The 27786-nt window shown below is 55.1% G+C and overlaps 1 protein-coding gene across 8 annotated transcripts in view; it reads left to right on the top strand.

The window, feature by feature from the left end:
- The first annotated feature begins 16722 nt into the window (after positions 1–16722).
- Positions 16723–27786, top strand: part of ANO1 (anoctamin 1) — a 155801-nt gene continuing 144737 nt past the window's right edge. For all 8 annotated transcript variants that reach the window (XM_019755675.3, XM_019755679.3, XM_074336865.2 and 5 more), the window contains exon 1: positions 16723–16881. In XM_019755675.3, coding sequence (XP_019611234.2) covers positions 16788–16881 — 94 coding nt within the window. In that variant the 5' untranslated portion in view covers positions 16723–16787. The remainder of the gene's footprint in view (positions 16882–27786) is intronic.

The following is a 27786-nucleotide window of genomic DNA, read 5'->3' on the forward strand; positions in this document are numbered from 1 at the left end:
GAGCCCACATCCACAGCACGGGAGGCTCTCACAGGAGACGCGGCTCCACAGAGGACACACAGACTCTCCCAGCCCAGCAGCCTCCAAACGCCCAGGGCTGTGTTTGAAGTTTAGAGTTCACCGTCCTACAAAGTCAGCCCATCTGTTTTTAGACCTCGCTGCCCTAGGATCGACTTTTGGAAGTTCTGAAGGGCCATGCTCCAGGCTTCAAAACAGCCGAGTTCTCTCAAATGCCATTAAACGCAATGTAAACAACTTTGCAGCTCTAACCACGGGTGTCCGGGTTACCCAGGACGTTGCTAGGATATTATCTCCGCCGGGAAGTTCATCTGCCAAGTTTGAAGACCAACAGCGTGGCTGCGAACAGAGAAAGTGGACATATCTGCAAACAATGAAAGCCGGTCCTCCCAGCCAGCCCTCCCCGGTGTGCCCGCAGGAGGACGTGGCGGGCATAGCTTCCCTGACGACCAGGGTCAGTTGGCTGCCAGATCCTGGGTGAACAGCCCCTCCTGGTCCTGTGTGCTGTCAGAATGGGTGACTCAGTCCTGGGAGAGACTGTGGGATGGCCAAGGCCAGGGCACTGGGTCGGCTCCAAGACTTGCTTCGCGTAGCCATCCTGGGCTGTATTTCCGGCCACAGTGCAGGAGTGGGGGATGTCCTCTCCCTGTCACAGGGGTGGCAGTCCTGGGATTTGCCCTTTCTTTCATGTTGAAAGTCCATGTTGATGGTTTGGCTGCCATCAGCATTCTTCCCCCAGAGATAGGGAAGTAAAAAGGCTGGATAAACGTGGGTTGGGGACCCAGGGCACCCAGGAGGGACAAGGCCCCAGGGAGGACCTTTCTGCCTTCCAACTTCTCAGCTCAGACAGATGAGTTTTAACCTGTGGAGGGGCCATGCCTCAGGGCCTTTGCGCATGCTATGTCCTTTGGCCTGGTTTGTCCTGGCCCATCCCAAAGCCACATCCCTGGGGCAGATCCAGCCCCTTCCTTGTTCAGGAGGCTGCCCTCCACCACCCCCACAAGGGCAGGGACCACCCTGAGCTGTAACTGCCCCTGTGCTGGCCTCTGCCCCTGGTGACATGGGCTGTGTCCCAATTCTTACTCTCTATTCTATTTCAATAGTATAACCCAGTACCCACAGCAAATCTTTATTAAAGATGGAAAAACACAGGGCCAGCGCTCTCAGCCCACAGGGGGCAGAGTGAGTGCCAGGAACCCCAAAGTCAACCCATCACGGAGGCTGGGATGGGCTTCCCCCAGGGGAGGAGTCCTTCCCCTCAGCACGACTGACGTTTGGGCCAGAACACTCTTTGCTTGGAGTGGGGGTTGTCCTGTGCTCTATAGGGTGTTAAGCATCACTCCAGGCTCCACCCACTCTATGCCACTAGCACCCCACTCCCACCTGTGGCAGCCAAAAATGTCTCCAGACATCACCAAGTGTCCCCTGGGGGGCAAAATCCCTGTCCCCTTCCTCCAACCCCACCTGATCCCATTGAGAACGAGGGTCGGTCCTGATGTCAAGCTTGGCCTCCCCATGCCCAGGACTGGCCGCCTCTTTCCTCTCCACTCGACAGGAAGGGGAGCTCAGTGCACATGGGGCAGGTGCGGCCAGCCAGGCCAGGGGCAGGCGTTGGGAGCAGGTGTGAATCTGGCCCTGATCCCACCTACCCGGGACCTTGGATCTCCCTCTGTGGGTCTGCAAAGGGACACCTCAGACAAAATCACTCAGACAATAGAAGGCCTTTACCACAAAGAGGAACAAAGGAGCCAGATGCAGGATGGGCCCACCAAACAAAACCACGGCAGGTGCCAGGCTCCTCAGGACCACCAAGTGGGCGGCATCGGTGAGCTCATGGGGGAAAAGCAGCGGTTTTCTCCCAAGTCCAAATCCACACAAAGAAGACCCTTGAGAAGCCAGTGGAGTGATGGCCCAGGTGGCGAGGGAGTGGGGAGCCACAGGTGGGGCCAGGCTGCACTGCACTGGGGACTAGAGCTCCACCAGTGGCTGCGATGGCTTGGTCCATCCTACCTGTTTCCCCGAAAATAAGACCTAGCCGGACAATCAGCTCTACTGCATTTTTTAGAACGAAAATTAATATAAGACCTGGTATTATATTATATTACATTAAATTACATTACATTATATAAGACCCAGTCTCATATTATAGTAAAATAAGACCGGGTCTTATATTAATTTTTGCTCCAAAAGATGCATTAGAGCTGATTGTCCGGCTAGGTCTTATTTTCGGTGAAACATGGTAGAAGAGAAAGTGGTTGCAAAACTACAGTTGTGCCCATTTCTGCCCTCTGCATCCATACCACCCGGGACCCGTCGCTTCTCACCTGGACAGCTTCCCTGCTCCCTGACTGTTCTCCCTACCTCCACGTGAAACCCCCCCCCCCCCAATCCATGCTCCATTCAAAAAGCAAACCGGCTTCGCCCTGGTGTCAAGGCTTCAGTGAGCGGCTCGCTCCCATCCTCCTCCACAGTTTTCAGATCTCAGCCCATGTGTGATCGTGTACGGGAGGTGTCCTCTGGTCTCCCTGGCAAGGACCAATTTCCGTGGGGCACAGTCTCATGGCACCAGGGACCTCCCCATCACTGTGAGTCCAAGATGCCAGTTTTCATTGATCAGTGTCCATCTCCTCCATCAGAGCTGAGTCCCCGAGAGGGTAGGACTGGGTGTGTACCTAACAGCAGGCGGGACACAATAACTGGTGGATAAAGGAATGAACGACACCAACACTGCTGCAGGCTGCCTCTCGCCTGGTGGCAGAAGACAGAACTCCAGATGGGGTGGCATCAGGGTGCTGCCTAGCCCAGCCACTGGCCCCGCAAGCGGCTTCTACCCTAGAGGATGAAACCAAGCCTGCTGGTGACCTATAGAGGCTCCCACAGGCCAGGGTTGGAGGGCAAAGACCGACTGGCAGCCTGGCAGTTTCCAGGGGTGTAAGGAAGGGGCTGAGGATGAGCCCTGACCCCACAAAGGACCTACCCCAGAGGCGGACAGGACACTGCTGGCCACAAGGACACCAGGCGAGTTCAGTCACTGCTAAGACCTTGTGGCCCTTGGGAGAGGCCGGTCTCGCAGGCGGGAAGCAGGGCCTAAAAGGGACCCTGAAAGAGGAGAACTTTGCCTGTGGAATTCCTCCTGAGTGTGGGTCCGGAGGAAGCCGAGTGGCCCGTGGAAATAGCCGTGGGGATAGGACAATCCCACTGCACATACAAAAGTCTTCGAGGACAGAAAGCTTGCTCTGCCAGGCGTCCCTCCCTCCTCCCATGGGGACCAGGCCAGAGGGAGGTGGGGGTCTGCATCAGACTGTGCCCTGTGGCCAACCCGGCCATTTCCCACGCCGCCGCCTCCTTCCCACGGGGAAGCTATTACAGGGACTGACCTAGGCCAAACCCGGAAGCCAGCGCTGGGAAGCTCCCCAGGAGGGGCCCTGAGAGAGCAGCGGCGGCAGCAGCGGAAGACTCCCGCTGAGAGGCTTTGGGACGTCCTCCTTGACGGCCAATCTGTACCACAGGGCGGCGCTGGCAGGGAGGGGGTCCTGCCCTGGAAGGGCCACCGGGCTCCTCTCCAGGTCTTGGTTTCAGGACCCAGCAAGGCCCCTCTGATTTCATACCTGTGGGCTTGTCACTGGAAGACTTGAGAAACTCAATCCCCATCGGGGACCCATTACTCGGGTACCCTGCTTCTCCTCTAAGGCTGGCCCCCAAAATGTCAGTCATTTTTAAGGGCACCAGGTGAGCGGCCTTCTGAGTTCTTCCAGGTCAGCAAAGGGGTGAGTGACCACACAGAACTGTGACGTCCTTCCTGCATGGCCAGGGCTGAAATCCATCCGTAGAGAGGAATCTAATCATGCCTCGTGAAGCAAAGATGGTTGGGAATGGTCACCTGGTGTGTTTCCACCTCCCAATGAACAAGCATTTCCCCGGAAACACTGAGTGCTGATTTAAGCTGTGGGCTCTCATCAAAGCATGGGCCCTCCTTTTAATTCTCCTTGGCACTGTTTCTGCTCAGGGGCCTGAGCTCGGTGGACAGGGCAAGAGGGTCACATGCCAGAGCCACAGCAGTGCCTGGGATGGAAAGGGCTGCAGGAGGACCCCAGGTAAGCTGGACAGGGTTCGGGAGTGGTTCCCAGCCAGGGTGGGAGGTGTGGCCATTCAGCACTGAGGGAAACTAAGGCAGAAGCCCAGTGAGCAGAATGAGCGTGCACAGTGGAGGTTTCTGAAGGACTGCCACCTTCCAGGGCGTAGGTGGTGTGGGGACAGAGCCAGAGAGCAGTTTCCAGGCTCTTGGCCTCACATGGAAAGGTGCTGGCTTGGGTAGTAGATGGCCATCGGCTGTGACTAGTTGGCCATCAGCTGTTACCGGTTAGCCATTAGCCACTGATATAACTGCCGTGGCTGAGCTAGCAAGCGGATTGCAGTTAGCAAGTGGGGTCGGTTGGCAGAGAAGCAGACGGCGGATTGCACATCATGTGGAGTCTGCTTCCTATGTCTCTAACCCGGTCGCCAGCGAGAATATAGTGGTCTGACTCCCCTACCTATGGCTCCGTGGCTGTTCCTTTTTGGCCTCACCATATCCTGCGTTCTTATGTGGGGAGCGGGACTAGAGACCCTGCATGACAGGTGGCCAAGGTTCTTGCTGAGTTGACCCGTGGCGGCACCACCCACAGGGGCCAGGGCTCTGGGTCTGGCCTCCTCTGGTCAGATGGGCCTGGGGCTGGGAAGAGACTGCACCCCCAGACCATGGAGGAATATACTCTCAGGACCCCCTGCCTGTTCTCTGTGGGGCGTCCTGCTCCTGGAACAGAAGGGAGGCCCCCGTCTGGCAAAATGGAGGCACCCCCTCCTTGCCCACCCGCGTCTTCTCCTGGGACACCTCTCCCCCCCACCTCAGGTGTCATTTCCTACCCAGAATCCAGCTGGCTCCACTCACTTGATGGAAACTGAGTAACAGATTAAACTTGGACTAACCACAATTTCAATAGCTGGGACTCCCGTGAGGCTGGGCTATTGCCCTCCAGAATTTAACGAAAGCAAGTCAGGAGAAAACAATCCCAAAGCAGAATCCATGGGAGTCAGGGAGTGGGGCCCGCCCGTGTAACCTGCTGCTCCTGTGAGGCCGTCCTGGGGGCTGGTGTTTGGCTTCTATGGGCCTCAATCAAGGCCTCAATCAAGAAAGACTCGTTTTTTAGGAGACACTGATCAGGGGTAGTAGAGACGGCAGGTGCTCAGCAACTATTTACTGGAAGGAAGGAAGGAAGGAAGGAAGGAAGGAAGGAAGGAAGGAAGGAAGGAAGGAAGGAAGGAAGGAAATAAATTACCCATATAGTCTAAAAATGAAACGACCAGGTTGGGACTTCTGTGGCATTCAGTGGCCGTGGCATTGTTCCCTGTCTGTGCTGCATGAGGGCGTGGCCCCTCGGGGACGTCTCTTGCCGCATAGACCTTGCAGACGAACGTCTGTGCAGTTCTCTGTCAGGTAAAAGGGGCACCTCAACCTGATTTTGCGTGAAGCTGCCCCACGGCTAGAGGCCACCCAAGGCAGAGCCCAGCCGCGTGGACAAGGGGACAGCTGTACATCCAGATCCCAACATTTCCACGTTTCTACAATTATTTAAAAAAAGGGGTGAAACCCCACTGTGGTTTGTGGTCCCCACAGGCACACTGGACATTCCGGAAACCCCAGTCCCTGATGCTCTAAACATCACAGTTCATGGAAATATCCCCAGGCAGCAGCTTGTGTTTCTGAGTAATAACCATTCCTGTTGACCCGGGAGTTCCTGGCACAGAGAAACTGCCCTGCCTCGGCCCATCCCACCGTCCTCCCTGAGCCGACCGGCCTCGCCCAGGCATGTCCCCAGCCCCCAGGTGTTTCCTTGAAATCCTCGGTGAGTCTGGTTCTGTGTAACTGTGGACCGTCCTGGGCATCTGTGCTTTTAAAAACTCTCCAGGTGATTCCGATTCACAGCTGGGGCTGGGCCACCCCAGGGCGGCTGCAGGGCCTCCTGGCTGCCAGACCAGCGTCCTCCCCTGGACAACTGAGACGGGAGGCCCCCTGGACTTGCCCCTCTGGGCTTGCAAAGAGATGAAAAGGAGGGGCGTCCCCTAACACCGCACCTCGCCCTGTCTCCAAGGCCTGGGCTTTCCCTATACATCTGTGCCCCACATCACCTGGCATCAGACAGCAGGGCACAAGTTCACGTCTGGGCCTGCTTGTCAAGAGGACCCTGAGTCACTGGGTGTGAGTGGAGAACAAAGACGGGGAAAGGGAGGGGCCGGAACCTCCAGGCTGTAGGGAAAGAGATGGAAGGGGACAGCACGGCTGGCTCCCGCCATCTGCAGGACTGACTCATGGCAGAGAGAGCAGAGGGAGCTGGTCAGTCCTCAAGATGAGGAGTGGCTGTTACACGGGACAATTTTAGACATAGAAGACCGTCCCCTAGCCTGCCCTGCCCAGCCCCCACCTCTGCCTCTCCAAGGGCCGAAACCCTCTCCAGAAGTGCTCAAATGAAGAGAGATGACACATCCCTCTCAGAAGGGGAGTCCAAGAGCGTTTAATGAATGGAACTTTTTAAAGGTGTGAACAGAGAGAAGAGAAACCAACGATGGGGGGGTACCCAGGGTCCCCTGCTGGCAGCAGTAGGTGGGTAGCCCATGTGTCCCCAGACTGAAAGCGCCAGGGGCTAGTGTTATCAGAACAGGACGAAGCTGTGGCTGTGGGTGGGCCACCCAACAATGCTGCCACCTCTGCTAGAGGAGCTCAGCCACTGCAGGGGAGGAACTAGGGACAAATTCCCCAACCTCTCCCTCCCCTGCTATTGCCAGGCTATCGGCCAACCCGAGTGAAAGCCAGAGGGCAACGACACGAGGGCCACAGGCTGCCTGTGTATGTCAGCCCCCCAGGACACTGGGCTGGTGAAAGGTGGCTCTGAGGGACACCAGACGGTTTCTGACCCACCCCTGCCCCAGGACGGGTGTGGGTCTCAGTGACCTGTCATGTCTGCTGGAGGAAAGAATTTGGGGCAAGCCAAGTCCTGTTCCTGTGGGTGCAAGATGCAGGACGCCTGCCCAGGATCTGGCTCCAGGGGTGTGACGCCACCTGTGCACTTGACGATCAGGTCTTGCCCGTCAGTTTGGACATGTTAAGTGACAGCTGCCCCCACGGCTGAGGTTCAGGCACCCCACTGGGGACTTCCCGGGGACTCAAGCAGGCCAACCCTCTCCTGGAGAGGGGGCAGGTCTTTGAAGGACAAACCTGGGCAGAAGAATGAGACACCCGGGCTGACATTCTTGAGAACCAACCGGTTTCCCTTCCAAGTGCAAGTCTAGGGAAGTCCTCGCCTTAGACACGACTGGGCTCCAATCTGGGTGCTTCAGAGCAGAGGGGGTGCCCACAGTGATCCCCAGGGGAGCCGGGTGGAGGCAGGGCAGCGGGCTTGTCAGCCCACAGTTCGCACCAGTGAGGCAGGTGAGTGAAAGGGGCCTTGTCAGAGAGCAGAAGGTCCTGAGCCCTGGAGGGGGCTGACTGAGGGGCACAGCTCACTGGGAGAGGACTGTTTGCTCCGGCAGGAAAATGCATTTCTGTTTCTGTGCCAAACTGCTGCTGAAGCCCAGGCCCACCCTGCACACACCAGGCTGGTGTCACCCATGACGCTGCGACCTGCGTGCCTAGAACCCACCCAGACACAGAAACCGGCTCCCTTTGTAGTCTTCCAATTCTCTGTGCATTCTGACATTGCCCACCTTAGCTGGAAGTCGAGCATTTTCCTCGGGAAACTTCCTCCACCGCCGTGAATTGTCTGAGGACCTTGGGAGATTTCATAGCCGGAAGGCTATGGTCTTTCTCCAATGGGAGGCTGAGGGGGCTCCATGGGCCCCAGAGCCCAAGTTGGACTGATGGCTCCCATTGCCTCCACAAGGTGGCGCTGTGGAACACCGGTCCCGCGCACCCCGCTGTGTATGGGGAGGCCCACTCAGGTCCTCCACGTGTCCCAACGGGCCTATGGATTGAAAGGCTGTGACTGTTCCCCATCAGGAGCCCCAGCTTGGCAGGACCAGCTCCCTCAACCTTAGACTCGGCTATGAAGCCAGCAGGTGGGGGTCCCCTTGAGAACCGGGGCCCTCTTTTGTCCATGGCCTTAGCTGGAGCCATTCCCATCCGAGAGTGTCTCCAGAGGCCCGGGATTCCATCCCCTTGCCCAGGAAATCCTGCTCCCTGGACAGGTGTGTCCATCTCCTCCCTAAGAGCACCGGAGGGAGAGCTGGTCCAGCCACAAAGGGTCCTTTTACCCCCCTGCCCCCAAGCGCATGCGCCAGACCCTCTCTATCACATGGTCAGAAAAACAGGTAGCCCTTCTCAGCCTTAACAAGGACAAAAACGTGACGCTTCATCTATCTGACACCCGCCTGCCAGGTGGCGCTGGATTCTGCTGCTGGCCGTAACTGTGGGAATCCCGTCCTGAGAGGGGACCCTGAGTGTGAAGTGGGGGAGGGGAGGAGGGGAATGCAAATGCAAGAGCACCGAACACGCGTGCAGAGCCACCAAAATTACACCACTCACATTTCGTCGCTCACACACACAGGTGCATTTCTGTGTCTAACCAGAGCAGCGGGAAGACTGCACACCTGTCTCAGCTGTGTTTCCATCACATCTGTCCCTTTCCTTCCACTCTGTCAGTGGCGGTGTGCCTGGCTGGAATAGGGGGCTGACGTGGGGAAGGGAGAACCGGGTGAGTTCCTAGGATGGCAGTGCCTTCTCTCTGACACTGAAGTATGTCTGGGTCTGGACGGAACCCGCTTACCTTGCCTCAGAACTCAGTGCTCAGGTGTGTTCTGGAAAGGGCAGCACGGCAGGGAGAGCCTCACCTGGCTCCCTGCTCAGACACATGCCCCATAGGACTTCATCTAAAAATACAAGTTCAAAGATAAAACAGTTCAGGATAGTAGGACGGGGACAGCAGAACATTAAACCAAGCGTGGGGCTCTGTGTGACTGTGGGGGTCGCTGCCTGGAACCTGGCTCTGAAACAGGCATTTTCCCCACCGTCGCCTGGAACCCTTGGCCTGTACTCAGTGCAGTGGATTTATTGGGGATCCGAGTGCCTTTGGAGTCTATCTAGGTCAAAAATCTTATAAGTGATACGTTCCTTGTTAATGAGTACAGTTTCTTCCCGCTGGGGTACAATTAGGGCCACAGACTTAATGCAGCGTCTTCCTGTCCTTTTTTTCTTTCTGACATCAAGGTTTCTAGATCTAGTCAGGTCTCATTTTAATTCAAATCTGCCTTTCTCCAAATCCCCAGAGACCAGCAGGAGAATTTTCTGTCCTTCTCTCTCCCTCAGCCACCACGGAACCTGCTGCCAGCCCAAGTCTCCAGGGAGCTTTGGTGTAACCGAGAGTGGGGTGGGGGAGAGACAGAGGACAGAGGGAGAGGGGCAGGGAAGAAGCGAGAAGAGAAGCAGGGGGGAGACTTAGAGGGTGGGTTAGGAAGGGGGTCTGGGGGCAGGTGTAGGGCAGAGAGATGAGCCAGTGTCACACCAGGTCAGGGTCAGTCTGGGTCAGGCCAGTGCCCCACCCACCAGGATAAAGGAGGGAGCCACCAGGCCCTCCCTGGGCCTCCTTCACACCCCATTTGAACATGGAGCAGTCAGATCCATTGTGTGGCACCAGCGTGTGGCTGGTGGCACCCTGTATTTGCAGAGGCCACATCAGCGGGTAGGCAGCCGGAGGGCAGCTTACGGCATTTATTTATTTTTGCAGCCGTAATGCATGAGCTCCCAGAGAAGAGACTGAAGGCTGTGGGCCGGGGCATTCCTGGACGCTGGCATCACAGCTAAGGACCGGGCAAGGGTGCAGGCACAGCTGTCACTGGGTGACAGATCAGCCCACTCTGGAGAGAGGCCAGCTGCAGCCACTCTAATGCTTGGAACGGCTTGGGAGCGGGGTGAACAGGGGGACCCGTGCCCTTCCCAGATTGTCCCCTTACTCTTCACCATAGCCCGGCCCGGGGCTAGCAATGTTCACCAAGTGTCACCCAGCCACTGTTTTGAGCATTTATACTCACAGATTCTTCTGCTGGGCAGCAGCCCCGGAAGGAGACAGCTCATTCCTCCTAGGTGACCGATGGGGAAATGGAGGCAGGCGGGGGCACATGATGGAGCCAGGATCTGGCCAGGCTGCCCAGAGACCGAGGTGGCACTCAGGGCGTGGTACCTGGGGTGGACATCATGATCCCCAACTTGCAGGTGAGGACACTGAGGCCGTAAGGACAAGAGTCCAGCGCAAGGTCACACGGTTGGCAGGTGGCTGGGAGGCGCCACACGCAGGTGCCTGAAGCCAAAGCCAGGACTTCTTCCCAGCTGTGTGGCGGGAAGGCTGGCCCTCTGAGGAGGCGTGGGCCCCAAAGGCGCAGTGAGGGAGGGGGTGGCCCCACGCTGCCCTGTCCGGGGGCCCTGCCACATACCCTTTCTTTAGCAGGACAGGACCCAGTGCCCTCCTGGTCAGTCAGCTAGTGCTAATCCAAACGGCTCCCACCCCCAGCCTGAGGGGCAGCTGAAATTTGCACCCCTCCTGCATTCCTCAGGATGCCCTGTCTGCAAGAGACAGAAACCGAACGGACACTTAGACAACGGAATAATGATCAGGTCACATTTCTGGACAGTCAAGTGTCCACTAACGGGGCCCAGGTGGACCCAGGGTAGGACTGCCTTCAGCTTTTAGCTCTGCTACCCCTGTGCTGTCCCCAAGGGGTGGTGAAGATGCCACCAGCAGCTCCAGGCTTCTGTCTTATCCAGATTCCAGCAAAACTCCCAGGACTAACTTCCACTAGACCAGTCTGAGCCGCACGGCCATCCCCGGACCTATCACTGTGGCCCAGGACTGGCAGAGCTCAAGGCCAGCCCGGGTCATAGGCCACCCTAAAGCTGGACAGAGGGGTCGGCCCCTTCTTATTCTCATGACCAGAGTGGGGACGGTGGCCCCAGGGAAAGTGGGGGCCCTGTTTCAGAGGGAGGACAGGCTGCCAGGAAGCAGAAGCCACACATCCCCTGGGGACCCCACATACCGACTCTGACCCATTCAGCATATTTAACTATAAGGTGCACAGTTCAGTGGCATTTCGTGCCTTCATCATGTTATAGAACTATAGCCACCATCTAGTCCCAGAATATCGTCATCACCCCAAAAGGAAACCCATGTCCATTGGCCATCACTCCCCACTGCCCCCCCCCCCCCCAGCCCCTGGCAGCCACCAACTTGCTTTCTGTCCTATAGGTTCGACTATTCTGGAATTGCATATAAATGGAAACGTACATTTTGAGGTCTTTTTGATCAGCTTTTTCACTCAGCATAATGTCCTCAAGGTCCGTCTGTGTTGTAGCGTGCCCGTGCTTCATTCCTGTTCACGGCTGAGTAGCATTCCATTGTGTGGATGGACCATGTTTGCTTTACCCATCATCTGTCGATGGGCGTGGGTTGTGTCCCCCTTTGGGCTGTTGTGAATAACGCTGCTGTGAACATTAGTGTACCATCTTTTGTTCGACCCCATTTTCAATTCTTTGGGGTGTCTACCCAGGAGTGGAAGTGCTAGGTCATGGGACTATTCTATGTTTAACTTAGTGAGGAATCAAACTGTTTTCTGCAACGGCTGCACCATTTTCCATTCCCAAAAGGTTTTGGGTCTTTTTGAAAAGCCTGGCTTATAATGTCGCAGGGAGACCACCAGCAATGGGTCCACGTCTCTGGCACCTGTGGGCATTTGATAGAGAGCAGAGAGAGAAAGGACAATCTGTACGAGTACTGATCTAGACTCAAACTCTGGTGTGACCACTCACAGGCTGTGTGCCCTTGAGAGAGTAACTAAACCTGTCTGAGCCTTACTTTCCTCATCCATCCAACAGGGTTCACTGAGCATTGCTGTGCCTCTATCAGCTCTGGGGCCACAGTGAGCGCTCGGCAAACCTCTACTCTTTATTCTCAGCCCACCATGCAACGCAGGCTTGGCCCTAGAGGCTGCCACATGCACTCCGCACCCCCTACACACACACACACACACACACACACACACACACACACACACACAGCATCTCATCTCATCCTGCATCTGGGGCTGTCATCATTGCCACCGTGCAGGAGAGCAGATGGCTCAGTCGAGCAACTTTGGTGACTGGGTCCGCCAGCTTCTCGCCGTCACACGCAGCCTCCCACAAGACCACCATCGCCCACCGCAGAAACTGAAGCTCAGACACGGTGCTGAGAGCAAGTATTTAATGCCCATAAAATCCAAGGAACTCAATAATCCCAAATAAGGCCTCCTATGCATTTCCCCAGGAACCCAGCCCAGAAGGCAGAACTCAGAACATATCTCAGAAGGGGGAGGGAAAAAAAAAAAGCCACTCTTCTCCTTTCCTCACATCTCTCTTTATAAGACAGCTGCAATCCTATCTCTAGGCCCAAACAAAAGCGCCTAACGGGACGCCCGCCAACCCCTGCAGCTCCAGGCGCTCTTGCCGACAATTCAAAATAATGGCATAACGTGTCGGAAAATGATAAGTGGGGTTCAAGTTTAATGGTCAGAACAGAATCCACTATTCTTAGTTATTGGAAGGATATTTGGAGGAGGAACAACTCTCAGATTAGACGTTCACATCGTGCCTGCTCCCCCCCACACCCCCAAACTGAATTGTTTCATGATGGGAATTTTTAAAACTTTCCAAAGAGATGTTTCTGGAGACCCAACCTCCTCTCCTTACCCAGAAGGAGCCCAGCCTCGCTGGTAGGGGGCCGATGGTCTTGGGCCTCCCCAGCTCAGACACCCCGCAGGGTTTCGGTGCCACAGGACAAGCCCAGAGACCAGCATCCAGGTCTTAGTGACTTCAGCCAAGTTGCTTCATTTCTTCAGGTGTCAGCTCTCTCAGCAGCCAAATTGGTGCAATGGGTTTAATCACCTGATGAGACGATGAGGTTTAAAATGGGCCAGACCCATTGGGAAGCTCACAGAAATCTACCATCCACCATCTTGGCCGTCATCGAGCCTCACTGGTTTTCCAGATGCAGAGGCTGAGGTCACGGGTGTCCACACTAAGATCGCCCCACGTGGGGCCGCCTCCAGCCGCTCTGCCTCTTCTGCTGCTCACCTGGGCCAGCTCGGCACAAACTGTGTCCTCAGGCTTTCTACTGCTTTGGACGTGACAATGTCCCTAGAAGAACCATCACACCTCTCCATTCGACAGATAAGGACACCAGTGTCCAGGGAAGTAAAACTTGCCCAGGGGATGGCCCCTTGAGCTATGGGGGACCCCGGCGAACTCTTCCCCAGTGCAGGGCTGCGCCCCAATGAGCCCATGTCCCACCTGTTCGAGACAGCAGGTTCCAGGACAAGAAACGGGTGCTCCAGACAGCTATGTCTGCTCACCTGGAACTAACCATCCAGTAGACGGGGAAGAGGTCCAGACTTGGGCCAGGGTGAAGTTGGAAGGCTGCTCAAGGCCATCAAGATTCAGCAGAAGTTGCCTTTTCACCTGAAACATGCCAAACTCCACCCCGTGGCCTGTGTGGCGCTGCCTGGGTGCCCTGAGCCCAAGCTCCTCTGATGCCAGGCCACGGCTCCAACACCCCACCCACCACTTTGTGCACTGGCCTTTCCTCTCCACTCTGGGCAATCTGTGAGTCATGGCCCCTTTGTGTTTCCTCTTTGTTTCCTGTGACTCATGCTGTCCAGTCCTCCCCAGGTCACCCCTCAGAGGCAATGCCCAGGCATGGAGAGTGGTGACTAAGCAGGCGGCTGCCTTTCCCATGGCGGCCATCATCTCCCAGAGGGGTATGTGGCGCGCTCCTGTCCCTGGACCAAGGGGGTATCCACTGGGCTATCTCTGGGCAGCCTGCGGGCAGCTCCTGGAGAGAGGGACTGTCCTCTCTGTGGCTGTCACCAGGCTCCGGCTCAAGCACCAGGACCCCAGCCATCTGTCCCTCCAACAGAAGTCAAGCACTTCAGTGTTCAGGACACGTGGCAGGTGCTGAGTCGCGAGCGTTGCACCCCAGTGACCCCCACTACAGTGACCCCTGGCTCTTCCTTTCCTTGGCACCCCTGAAATCCAGGGGCCCCTGCCATGTCTCAACCCCGCTCTGCTCCGAGACGATCGGTTTTGTTGTTTCAACTCTGTGTGGGTGCCATACAAACCACAGAGAAGTAGAAGGCGGTTCTAACACCTAGTCCCCTGCACTAGACTCCTAGTCTACTGCAAAGCCAGCCAGGGGCCCCGCAGACACCCCCTAACTCCGGCAGTGCCCCAGCATAAGCAGCCTGTCAATGCCAGACCCCAGGGGCTCCGTCCAAATGGGGGGTCCTGGAGCCCCGCCCGGCAGCCCCCACACTCCCACTGCCTGGTCCTGGCTCACACAGTCAAAGCCAAAGAGGCCTCGGCAAGTGATAACTTGCCTCTGTGACCAAATAAGGCAATATTACATTTCACTGTTTACAACGCCCGCCCGGCTCACACGAAGCCAGCGGCTCAGAGGGCACCCGGAGAAGTGCAGTTCCCCAGTCTTTCCATTCCCCGCACCAGTAACTCTGACCATTTGTCACTTTTTAAATACAAACCCAAGAGGTGGCCCAGTCTCGCCCTCAGGCAGCCGGGGCCCTGCAGAGCCTGGCTTTGAACGTCCACATGCATGATTTAAAGGTCAGGAGAGCCCCTAAAAGTTTTACTCTAGCACCTGAGTGAAAACAGAGGCACTTCTTAAAGGGCAAACCTCAGCCCTCCATTTGGGAGGTGACTTTTTCTGCCCTGAGAATTTATTTCAAACTTTCTTTCACCCATAGGACCGTTGCTGCTGCTGCAAAGAGCTGTGGATGACCTTCCTGTCCCGACAGTATTTATAAAACGATATGCAGTTGGCAGGGCCAAGCCTTAGTAATTGGGATTATTAATAATAAGACAAGTGTAAATGTTGAAAACCCATTAGGAGGCTTTAAATGCCAAACAAAACTTCAACTGCCTGGCATTTGCACCGTCCCTCTGGACTAACCTCACCTACAGCTAAGAAAATTCTGACCCTGGGGGATTCTGCAGCTTCGGCATGACCCAGTGCTGTCTGTGTAGACCACATCTAGCGCCCAGGATGAGGGCACTAATCTTATAAAAGGGGGACAACAGGAGGGCATCTATTTCACCTTCAAAATGGAATGTCGTAACCTGGCTTTCTCCCTGCGAGACCACCCCAGGCACTGCTTGATAGCAGGAACGTGCCTACTTTCATCCCTGCTCTTTACCCCAAAACATCCTTTCCAGACATCATGGGAGCTCAGAAAACGCTTTCTGGAGAGAAGCGTGAACAGTGGAATGAATGAGGGAGTGAGTGAGTGAGGGAATGAGTGAATTGGATATATCATTGCATCTCTCCAATGGCAGCCTCTGACTTACCTTCCTTGAGTCTCACTTGAGGTCCTGTAGGATGGGGCTGCCGTGGCTGAGAGAGCCAGGGCCAGCTTTGGAATGAAATGCTTGCGCCCAGAGTGGACTTTCAGGGAGGACAACAATGCAATGTGTTCTCAGCTCCCCTGCCCTGCCGCCCTCAAGAGTCCCCTGCCCTCCGAGCTTCCCCCACTCGCACAAGGGAGGTCTCCCCACATTCCTTCACCAAGCCACCACCCTGGTCCACACCCTCAGAGTCTCCTCCAATCAGGAGAGCCACAGGAGTGAGTGCTGAGCAGCCACACTGTCACCAGAGCCAGGGCTCTGCTATCATCTGCACCAATGGTGGAATGTCAGGCAGTTTCCTGGCCTGGGGCCCATGTGGACCAGCCTGCGGACACGCCTAGAGCTGCTGCTTTCAAACCTCCTACCTAAAGGAAGTGTGATTCACTTTCCCAAGTGATGAATGATATCTTGGGGCCTGAATGGAGTCAGACCCTCCTGGGTGGAGACTCTGTCCTGCCCTGTGGCCTGGGCCAGGTCACCTGACATAACCATTCATCCAATACCTGCCATGTGCTGACACACCAGTGAGCAGAGAAGGCAAGGATCCTTGGTCTCGAGACATGGCCCAGTGACATAATAAACAGCCAACATTTATTGAGCACCCACTGTGTGCTCAGACATCCAGGCTCAGCTTTTCTCCTGCATTTAACCCTCACAATAGCCCTGCGGTGCAGGCAATACTGTGAGCTCATTTATCAGTTAAGAAAACAGAGACCCCAAGAGAAGAAATGATTTGCTCTTCTTCTTCCTTGCTCATCACCAGACCTGTTGCTGGACAGCGACCTGCCTGGGCCTTGCTTCACTTGACCTGTGACACAGAGATGCCCAAACCTTCATTTGCAAGGTGGAGAGAATATTCAAGGAGATGACATATGCCGAGTGCCTGGCACAGCATGGGGAACAGAAAAGGTGCTTATGAAAGGGCAGCAGGGTGATCTGAAGGGACCACTGCTGACCAGGGGGTTAGTGCCGGCTATGAAATGGGACCACTCTCCTTCAGCGACCCTGACTTTTCAGAACTGAAGCCCTGTAGGTGAAGGGAAGAGGGTCCCTGGGCACCACCCCTCCCCTTCAGTAGATAATCAGGGCCCTGACTGTGTGTGTCACTCCGGACCACGATTAAGGCTGGCACATGCCATGCAGGGGGATCCTGGGGGAGTGTCTGAGCTGCATGTTAATAATCAACCCCCAGGCAACACCTGGCTGTGAACACTCTGTCCTGCTGACTCACTTTGCAAACTCTGCTCACCCTCAAGGGCCGCCTCTGTCACCTTGCCTGAGATTCCGGGGCAGAGGTGTCATGCAGCCTGGCTGCAAGAGCCCGGCGCCCACCGGAGACCAGGGCACGGGAGGTGCTCCAATGGAGGAGACGGCTCTGGACCCTCTGCTGGCGAGTAAGGAGCATGCGGGGTCCACAGGGGTGGGGGCCAGGGGAACGCCGCTTGCTGCCAGCCCAGCCAGCCCAGGCTGGACACCCAGTCTGCCCTCTGGGACCCTGGAAGCCTGCAGGGAGGACCCAGGGAATGAGGCTTCTAGGGGTGCCCAGACCAGCGGGGCTGGGGAAAGCGCCCTCCCGCCCTCCCTGGTGTGGGGAGGCTCATCAGTGGGTCGGTGAAGTCGCCTTCTGGATGGCAAGACCCTTCTAGATGACAACTCCCGGCTTCTCAGCCTTGGCTTTGTTGACATGTGGGCTGGCTTGTTCTTGTCGTTGGGGGCGAGGGGGAGGGCGGTCCTGTGCTCTGTGGCGTATGGAGCCTCATCTCTGGCTCCCACCCATTAGAGGCCACCTTCTGTGTGGCGTGACAACCCAAAATGTCTCCAGACATTGCCCAATGTCCCTTGAAGGCACAATCCCACCTCCATCCACTGAGAACCACCTACTATCTGCATTGAGTGCTAACTGTGTACTGGACATCCAGGTGAGCCTTCAGGCCGCAATGTACTGGGGCCTCCCGGGACCCTGTGAGGTCGCCCAATGCCAAAGCTTTGGGGCCAGGCCCTGTGTGAGACCTCCGCTCTCTTGTTTCCCAGCTGTGCTGCCTAGAGCAAGTTGCTTCACCTCTCTGTGCCTTGGTGTACTCATCAGTAAAATGGGGCTAATAATAGTGTCCATCCCACAGCACTCTAGGGTGGGGAAAGACTTGAGTTACAATGTGTTAAGGGCTGTAAGCACAGGGTCTGGTACCTAAAGTGCTGTTATGATCCCATTTCACATAATGGTAAAGCTGAGGCCCAGAGAGATGAAGTCATCCCCGAGGGTCACAGAGCATGTGGTGTTAGGGCTGTGAGTGACTGCCTCTCTCCAGAGACTCCTCCTGTAACCACTAAGCCGCCCCTCATGTAGGAAGAGGGGACCATAAAGGGGGGCTGAGAATTCAGAGACTGGGGCCTGGTCCCAGCCCCACCCTCTCCTCACCATGGGGCACGGGCAGCCTGAGACCTGACTCCAGGCTTCGGCCTCCAGCACGACGAGCAGATTCCATTCTGAGCAACACGTGTGGAGTGGTTATGGTCGTCCTGGTGAGGCAGGCGGCATCTCTCACACCCTCCCCGCCAGGTGGGTAAGACCAGGAAGCTCAAAAAGGAACAACAACTCGCTCTGCTCTCCCAGCCAGTAATGTCCTGCCTGCGATCCCTAGAGGGAGGGCCCTGCTTGGGAAGCGGGGGACCTGAGGGCCCTCCTGGCATCAGGGACCAGCTGGGGATGCTTCGGGCCAGGGTGGAGGGCGTGTCTGAAAGCAGAGCCCTCTCTTGTCTCACAGGAATCCAGCCACCACGTCCAAGACTTGGTTCCATCTGACCAGCCCCACCCTCTGTCCTTTGACTAGTGAATGAATGAATGACATCACTCCACCTACGAGTGATTGAGTGAGTGAGTGAATGAATGAATGAATGAATGAATGAGGAAGCTGACTCACCTCCTCTGGCCCCACAGTGGGAACTTCAAGACAGGAGCTGGGGCATCCTCTCCTGCAGGACAGAGGGGGCAGGAGGTGGTTCTCAGTGGCCCCCACTCCGCTTCCTCCTCAGAGGTCAGAGGTCAGAATTCAGAGTCCTGGGGGTAGCTGTCTTCCCAGAGACTCCCTTAAAGCTGGAACAGCCCCCAGGATGACTCTCTGTCTCCTGGGCCCTCTGGCCTCCTTTGGGAGACAAGTTCCAAGGGCAGAGGGGGACAGAGTGAGGATTTGCAAAAATGAGCGAATTAGCTGGAAAACAACTAATTTTTATTTTTGGCTTGATCTCAAAGTGCCTGAGAGTCAAGACAGAGGGCGGAAGAATGCAAATTGAGCAATCAAATGTTTACAGCGGAGCCCTCAAATAGCTACAAAGCGTTGCCAAATTTTTGAGATCCCTACACTGAGATTGTCCGAGGACCTGTTTCCTCTTCGGCTGGCCAGCCAAGAGGCATGGTGGCATCGCTGTCATCATCATCCATAAGGCAGAGTCCAGGTGGGAGGGGCCAGCCTGATGCAGAGGAGGCAGGGAATCCGGGCTAAGGATTCTGGGAAATGCCAAATCTTAGAGCAAACACGTGAGCCCTTTAATAGAGAAGGAAAGCAGGAACAGAGGGGCTGTCCTGGGGTCCTTTCAGGGAAGGGCTGGGATGCAGTGGTCTGTGCCATCTGTATCTGGAGGGGATAAGGCCGTAGACCTCCAGCCTCGGATGCCAGCCTCCACTTCTCCCAGGAACATTTCCTGGCTGGGATTTCTGACCAGGAACTGCAGAGTAGATGATACTCCTGTGCCAACTGCACAGCCCACGGTCCTCTGACTTGGCTTTAAGTACCACCCTACTGGCAGCACAGGGCTGTAACTTGAGCGAGAGTCCCCTGAAAAGACCTGTTGTTCTACCGTTGGAATCTGCATCTTTCCGTCTTTCCTTTGTCATTAAGCGCTAGGTTCTCAGAGCCCTTGATCATAATTCCAGCATCTCCAAAGGGAAACAGACATGTATCAATCAGTCACACCCTACCACAAATGAGGTTAGCACAAGACTTTCCTGGTGACTGCTGCTTAATGGATGAGGGTGTTGGGCATCCATGGGACAGCATGGGTTGCAGAGACCGTGGGGGAGTCCTTGGCAAGGGATGGGGGTACATGGCAGGCAGTGAGAAGCTGCTCTCCTCCAGGCGTCACCTAAGATCCAGGGTTTCCCTTTCCTCCCAGGATGGAGGCCGGAAAGGGTGGTAAGGAGACCCCAGGCTCTGGTCTGAGGCAGGGCTAGATCTGGGTGCTGGGACTGCCTCGCTGGGGCAAATGAATCTCCCAGTTCTCAGCTTCCTCTTCTGTAAAATGGGCCTGTTCTCCCAAGGCCCCTCCCAGAGAGCTCCTAGAAGAACAGGATGCATGTGGCAACATTTTTCCTGTTCATTGTCTGATACTGGAGCTGGAAAGTGCCTCTCTCTGGCTGCTGCCTCTATTTCCTCTTCAGTATCCGACCCCACTGAGAGCCTGTGCCTCTCTCCTCGCCCAGAGGAGTTGTGAAGCGCCACTGTGGGCTCTCAGGTGGGGTTTCCAGGTGGGAATTCCCGCCCGTTCTCAGTGATTTTTTCGCTTTCCCGTTCCCGAATCCCGAAATATAAACCGTTTTCTGTTCTCCGTGATGAATTGTTTCCACAAAGTGACAGCCAATACTACAAATGACCTGGGTTCGAGGAGCCGATTTTCCCAATTTCCCAACCAACTTTTCTCAGGATTCGGGAACGGAATAGCGAAAAGAATTCCCGAGAACGGGTGGAAATTCCCATCAGGAAACCCTAGCGATAAATAGAAAAAATGTCTAAGAGATACATTGTGAGTAGTACGCTTATTTCCCATTGTGGGTATTACTGGGTTCAAGGAGTTGATTTTTGCGATTTCCTGACCAACTTTTCTTGGGATTCGGGAACAGGAAAGCGAAAAAAATCCTGAAAATGGGTGGGAATTCCCGCCTGGAAACCCTACTCTCAGGGCAAGGAGAGGAGACAGCTCGGGGGCTCTGTGAGACCCCATGGCAGGAACGTGACAGGTTGATTGGTCACTCCTCGCCAATCAGGTCCTTAGGAGGAGGTAGGAAGTGTGGGCAGATAGGAAGGGGGGTGAGGGAGGCCTGAAGGAACGTTAGCTCCCGAGGGAACCCAGGATGGCTGCACATCCGAAGCCTGACCAGAGCTCAATGGATCGGTGCACCCAACTGTCCCCAATGCTGAGCCTCGAGGGACCTTTGAGGGAAGTGTTTTCTCAGAGCCCCTGCAGTGTGTCCTCAGGGAGGGCAGGGCACGGCTGGGCTGACAGCAGCCACGGTGGCCAAGGCCTCCACTGTGTCGTGAGCCTCACTGATTAGTCCTGCTGCGAATGCGCCCCAGGCCTCAGTCTCAGCCCCCACCCTGGAGGCAGGGGCTGTTTGCTTTAGCAATTGTTTCACACCCCCCTCCCTGGGACTGTTTCTTCATCTTGCACAAACAGCCGCATTGCAGGGAGAGGAGACCCAGGGAAGGCCTATGTTGGTTCAGCAGCGAGGGACAAAAAAACTGTCTTGAAAAAGGTGGAAGTGATTTCCTGTCATAGAAGAGAAGTCCAGAGGTGGGCATTTCAGGGTTCCAGGCTGGTGAGGGGTTTCCCGACGTCATCAGAGACCCAGGGAGGGTCCTTCTCTCAGTCTGTTCTGCCCTGTTCAGCAAAGGCATCCACCTCATGGCCCAAAATGACTGCCTGAGCTCAAGCCATCAAATCAGCATTCCAGTACAGGAAAGAGAAAAGGCAAAGAAGGGCACGGTCCCGCCCTGAAAGTTGCCCTCACGCTTTCACTCATTCCCACGGGCCTGAACTTGGTCCCACACTGAGCTGCAAGGAAGACGAGGACACGCAGCCTTTGTTCTGGGTAGTCACGTACAAGTTGAAAACTAGGAGTTCTTTCACTAGGAAAAAGACAAAGAATAAATATAGAGGGGTGGGGCAACTGGCAGTCTGTGGCACAAGTTCAGGACAATTTCTAGTCCTGGTGCTGACGGACCGTCAGCTGGCCAGGGACCTGGGTTCCCCTCCTCCCTCTGAGCCTTGGTCTGTCATCTGTAAAATGGGGTGGGTGACCCCCACGGCCTCTGCTTCGGATAAATGACTCCATTGGAAAGAAAAGCGAGTTCAGAGAAACCGCTGGGGTATTTGACCACTAGGCCATGTTTGGAAATGCCGGCGTTATCTCACGCTCCCATGTACAGGGTGAGCCATGCAAGCCTAGACATTTTTTTGTCAGGTGGGGACATAGTCCCTTGGATAAGTATTTTTCAGTCCCGGTAAAATGTGAGCATTCTTTCAAGTGCATAGGCGGCTGGCACTGAATCAATTATGAGACAACTGCCTCACGCACAACTGGGCTGCTTATTTCCTGGGAAGGTTTTACATACATGTCTGTGTTACTTCCTCGTGTTGGAAACTGTAAAATGCTGTAATTAACATCATATGTGTAATCTTCCTGGAGCTGTAAAACAATCTGTGACCAGCGGGATTTTTTTTGTCACTTTCGCACTGTAGTGTGATAAGATAGTTCTGGGTAAATAGGCTGTGTCAATATCTGCCTGGGATTGTGCCCGAAGACGTGTTCCTAAATCCAGGAGGATTCTATGTCCTTCCTCTACACCAGCACTGTGAGGACAGTTAAGCATGTTGTAAAAGTAACAGACGGCTGCCCGCAGGGCCTTTCCACGGCTGGTCCCTGGGCCTGGAAAGTCCGTCTCCAGGCGCCTGCGGACTCCTTCCCCTCCTTTACGGAGACCTCCACGCACAAGTCTCCTCCCTGACCCACGTCTATGGTATCTTGTTATTTTCTATCCCCTCAGCTGGCTGCTTTTTTCTTCAACCCCCTCCCTTGCTCTCCAGCAAAGACATTATTTGCTTATTCTCTTTCTCCCACATAGGAATATAATTTCCAAAGCGGCAAGACTTTTTCAAAGCCCTATATCCTCAGCCCTTAGACCAGTGCCAGGACAATATGAGCTGCTCAATAAATATTCATTGTTTGAAGTCTTCCACTTTCCTAAATATTTCCTGTTGGTCCTTCAAGACTCTATTAAAGATGAAAGATGCTTTTAATTCCCTGGGTTGGCAATTCTCACGGCTTGTTCTTCTCAGGTGGTACAAGACGTCAGAGTGTGCGCTTTACTGGAGCATATGCTTTTAGATTCCATCTTGTTCTAATAGGGCGTGAAAGGAGCTTCCCAAGATCTTTAATATTCCCCAAGAAGTAAAATAATTCAGAAGTTTGTAGGGAAAAAGGGGCATAGGGAAAATAAGGTTCTAGAAGTAAGATGGTTAAAAATAATCGTCAACACTTACCGAATGGTTTCTGTGCGCAAGACATGGAGTGTTTTAACTGTTTTGCTCACTTACTGTCCATGACGACAAGTCATGCTGGGGGGAGGCACTGGACCCCCATGTTACAGATAAGGAAACTGAGGCACGGGAAGAAAAAGGCACTTGCCCAAGCTCGCTGAGCTGGCAGAGGGCAGGCGGGTGTGGATCAGTCATCTCTTCGCCCAAGACGGCCCTGATGCTTGGATCCAGGTGCAGGTGACACAGAGTTCTAAGCACCTGCTCAGAGCACCTCCCCAAGTCATCTCAGAGCCTCCCAGCAGCCAGTTCTAAGAGGAAACAAGAGCCACTGTACAATCCACAGTGTCCACGAAATAAGACCACACCAGGAGCTTGGAAGGAAGATGTCAGAGACCAGCGGGCTTCTGGGTATGAGTGCACGTTTCACTTTCCATGGGTCAAGTTCCTGGCTATAAGTAACAGACACCAAGTCTGGTTCCCTATGTGGAAAAGAACATGAGGGGAGGCCCTAGGAGACGCAGGAATGAAGACAGCCTGCGAGAGCCGTGAGCAGGAGGGGCAAGTGTTCCACCCCCATGCTGCTGCAGGACCCCTGCCACTGCACACGGCTGCCATAGCCCCTGGACAGTGCCACGCTGTCCTGAGAGAACCCTAACACTGCCCTCTCTGGTCCAGAGGCCGAGCCACTCACTGGTGCGTCTGATTGGCCAAGCCTGGGTCACATGTCTGTGGCCCAGTTGCCAGGGATTTGGAGCTGGAAGATTTCACAACCCCTTACATAGGTGTGGGCTCTGTATCTACCAGTATCACACCTGGGGGACCCTCTGATTGGAAGGAGAGTTAGGTGCTGGGCAGCCCCCTGCCCAGAATGACCAAAGCTCACCCCCACCTCCCTGCAGACGCCTCCACGACAGTGCTCCACTGAGAAGCACAGATTCTAAGTGAGAAGCTGGTGGTAAGAGGGTTGCCTTTCTGTGGAAAGGAGGCCTCTGAGCGCAGGGAGCTGAGTGGGCCTGAGCGCAGGTCCACGATCCCCCTTCAGGGGTGACTTGGGCTCCTGTAGCATAGAGACTTGTGGGTGATTAGGGCCCGAAAGGGACAGCCCCTCTTCTGGTCCTCAGAAACGTGCAGAAGCATCTGTACGGGGTTCATCGTGCTCGTGACAGCTGTGGGCTCCGTCTCTGGGCCCAGGGCTTTCCCAACAGCCACCCTGGTCCCAGAACCAATGTCCTTCCCGTGAGCCAGTGAGAAGCTGGAGGACCTCGACTGGGTGGGGTGACTGTCCCTTAGGGTGGTTCATTCACACCCTGGCGCTGGCAGGCCCGGGGGGGGGGGGGGTGACCAGTTTGCTTGTTTTAGTTTGCTCTGGTTTGTTTGGTTTCTTAAGCTGTCCACACAGTTGGGGTCAAGCATTCGGACACAGTGCCACAGCTCTGTGGCCCCCGCTCCCTTGCCACCCTGCTCTGCTCGGTGCTGGGGGTGAGGGCTTTGTGGACTGTGTCCGCTTGTCCCCACCACCCTCTGGATTCTGAACACTCAGCCATCAGGACCAGAGGACCTGGGGGCCTACCTTTCTGGCCACTCCTGCCAGGCTGAGGTCCCTTTCCTGAAGCACACAGTGCCCCCCAGGCAGCCCTCTGGTCCTGCTCTAACCCTCTCTCTTAAGGGCCCTTCGGGTGTTGGTTCCCCACTGCTGCTAGGGGCCCAGTGTCTCATCCCTCCTTGTCAATTTCCCCTAACCTGTCCTCTGCTTCTGTAAACTACCCTTTTATTACACCTTGTCATGGGCTGAATAGTGTCCCCCCAAATTCATGTGTTGGAATCCTAACCCCAGCACCTCAGAATGTGACTGTGTGGGGAGCTGGGCCTTTAAGGAGGTAATTAAGGTGAAATGAGGTCACTGGGGTGGGCCCTCATCCACTGTGACAGGGGTCCTCATAAGCAGAGGTCAGGACACGGACATGCACAGAGGGACGACCCTGTGGGGACACGGGGAGGAGACGGCCGTCCACACGCCGAGGAGAGAGGCCTCAGAGCCAGCCCTGCCGACACCTGGCTCTCGGACTCCAGCCTCCAGGACTGGGGACAGTGAGTGTCTGTGTGTGAGCCCCTACTCCGTGGCATTTGTTGTGGGCTGTCTCATTCACACCCGCCTGGAGGGAGCCATCTGTTTGCGGCCGGGTGCTGACTGGCGCACTCCACAACGGTCTCGCGACAGCTCAGATGTACGGTGGGCTTAAACGCGCCTGGACCAGGGGCTCCCCTCATGGGTTCTTCATGCTCAACCCCTCCATTTGAGAAGGGTGCTCCTTTTGAGAAGGCTTTGAAGGGTGCCGTGGTGAGCAGCACAGACCGGACGTGGGCCCAGGTGGTCCCACCCGCACCCTGCTGACTCCTGCGTCTCAGAGTGTGACAGGACTCATCATCCCCAGTGGGAGGCCCACAGAGGCACTAAATCCTTTAGGCTGAAGTAAACAGAGGCGACAGAACACAGCTCTGGGAGCAACCTACTTGTCAAACCAACCCTGGCCCAGGGGAGTCCCACCTGCGTGCACAGTAGCATCCAGAAAAGCTCATTCTACTCCCAAACAATGCCACGCTCAGAGACCACAGAAACAGGAAACGGGGTGCTGACAGTTAGATGTTGTTCCAAACACACGTCGTGGCTGTGGATGGATGGTCCTGCCCCCAGCCTCCGGAGCCCGTGCACGGTGGCCTGACGGTTCAGAGCCCAGGAAGGCCCCCTGCGCTTTAGGCACAACTACTGACAGTCCCAGGGCTGGCAGGGTGGGTGGCAGGGTTACGCCATGGTCCATGCCGCTGTCACAGTGGACTCGACCGCCAGGCCAGCCTGCCTGGCCCTGGGCTTAGGGTGGACATTGGTTGGTATTCTGAGTGTGAGATTTTTCAGTCCAATGTGTCATAAATGGCGGCTTAAGGTGGCCTGGGGACATGCCTTCCCCTCTGCTTTTCAAGGACAAAGGACACTGACTCCTCATCAGGCTGTTCCCCGAGAAGACCGTGGCTTTGTGCACCCCAGGGCCCAGGGTGCCGTGGGCTCAGTGTCGCCGCGGCCCCCAGCCCTTTGGAGATAAATGGAGTCAGTTCTGCTTTCCCTTCTCAGGTTCCCTCTGAATGTCTGGGAAAGCGTTATCTCGCCCGAGAGGAACGTTTGTGCACAGCCTTCTCTGTCTTGTATACTGTGACTGAAAGGGGGAAGGAAAGCCCCCAGGGGACACTCGAGGAGCCTTGCTCAAGGGCCCTCAGAGCGGAGGCGGGCAGCGGGTGACTCCTTGTTCTCCTTTCCTGGAAATCATCACCCCCAACCCATGATGAAGAAGAGGGTGAGGCATTTGGGACAAAACGGCTCCCTTGTGCAAAAGACCCCAAGTGACACTAAGGCTTGCCCTCCAGCTCTTAGCAGGGGCCAGCACCCCACGCCGTCTGATGGGCCGTTTCGCCAGGCAAGCCCCTGCGATCAGATGGCAATGTCTAAAGTTTTCATTGGCAAATGCACCTGAAAAAGGCCCAGCCTTAAGAAGCAGGTCCCGGGTGACTACAGACCGCTCGCTCGATTGCTGTATTTGTAACTAAACGCAGTGTAAAGTGATCCTTGGCCACTGAGGCATTTCACCACCGACTCCTGAATGAAAGCCTGATGTCTTCGCTGAGGGCCGCCTGAATAGAACTTTGGCCATTTGGGGACAAAACCCGCCAGGTGTGTTGAATTACAGAAGGGACTTTCTCTAGAAACCTACCATCCTCAGCTTGAACACTTACCTAGAGTCCGCGATCTCGCCTCTGGCCTGTTGCCAACAGCCTTGGCATCTGTGATATTTACTCTGAAAAAAACAGGCTGTGTTTTCTTTGATGGAGCTTTGAGCGTAAATATTTGCACCATTAATTAGAGTCCATTTAATTCCAAAAACTCAAGCCATATGAGCAGCCTCGAAGGGTAAACAGGGCCATGAGATGTTAGTCATACCTGGAAGACTGCGAGCTGAGTGTCTTCCTGTAGGGCCTCTGCCCTGTTCTCCTGCAAACCAACAAACAGGCGGAAGGTGAAGGAGAGGCCAAGCTGCCCCAAGCCCGGATTTTGGACATAGCAAATTAAAGGGACTAAACAAGCGTTTTTCCTATTGTTTCCACAACCTTCTTATTGTTTCCATAATGATGTGCTGCATCTGATGTGCTGGGCCTATCCATGCTAATTCCAAACTCTAGAGAAACAAGCAGATGGTTGGTATGGTGTGGTGGGAAGAATTCTGGAATTAACTAGAAAGTTCTAGAATCGGTTGCACTTGGATTTGATTCCCAGTTCTGCCGCTTACCGGCTGTGTGGACTTGGGCAAGTCATTCCTCCTCTCTGGGTGGCAGTTTCCTCAGCTGTAAGTGGGAATAATAACTCATACCGCGTGTGGTTGAGGTAACAGATACAAATAATAGCGTGAATATTTAATTCCGGTGACAATGTGCTGCCTGTGGTCTCCGAGCCCGCGGCCCCCTCTTACGTCTAAAAGGGAAGACAGTGAATGTGATGGGGCCGCAGTGTCAGCTCACAAAACCTGTGTAATGCACAGAAGTGATTGTTGCTATTTTTAAAATTTCTCTCAATGCGGCACCCCAGTCCCTGGTGTGCTGCAAACCTACTTTCAATGCAAAGGGAACCAATTTCAGGTGGCACGAAGACTCGGGGACAGAGGGCTGGCAGCACGTGGTGAGAATGAGGTTCAGTTTTCACTTCTCCTACAGCCTTTTCAAGTATGTCAAGGAGAGAGTCTCGGCTTAGGGTCAGGAGGTCTGTCACCTCTCTCTCACTCCAGTCTCCTTGTCAGTGGCACCATCCAGGCTCAGGCCCCGACAACTGCCAGGTAGCAGCAAACATTGCTGTATTTTTATTGTGCTTTATTAAACCATCACCTTCTGTTTATGGCCAGTGGTTCTAGTTTTCCATTTCCAATAGCGATACTGGGTTCTTTAAAAATAAAGTT

This window comes from Rhinolophus sinicus, chromosome 14, assembly GCF_057876585.1.
Source record: "Rhinolophus sinicus isolate RSI-liver-muscle chromosome 14, RSI-T2T, whole genome shotgun sequence".
Classification (NCBI taxonomy): domain Eukaryota; kingdom Metazoa; phylum Chordata; class Mammalia; order Chiroptera; family Rhinolophidae; genus Rhinolophus; species Rhinolophus sinicus.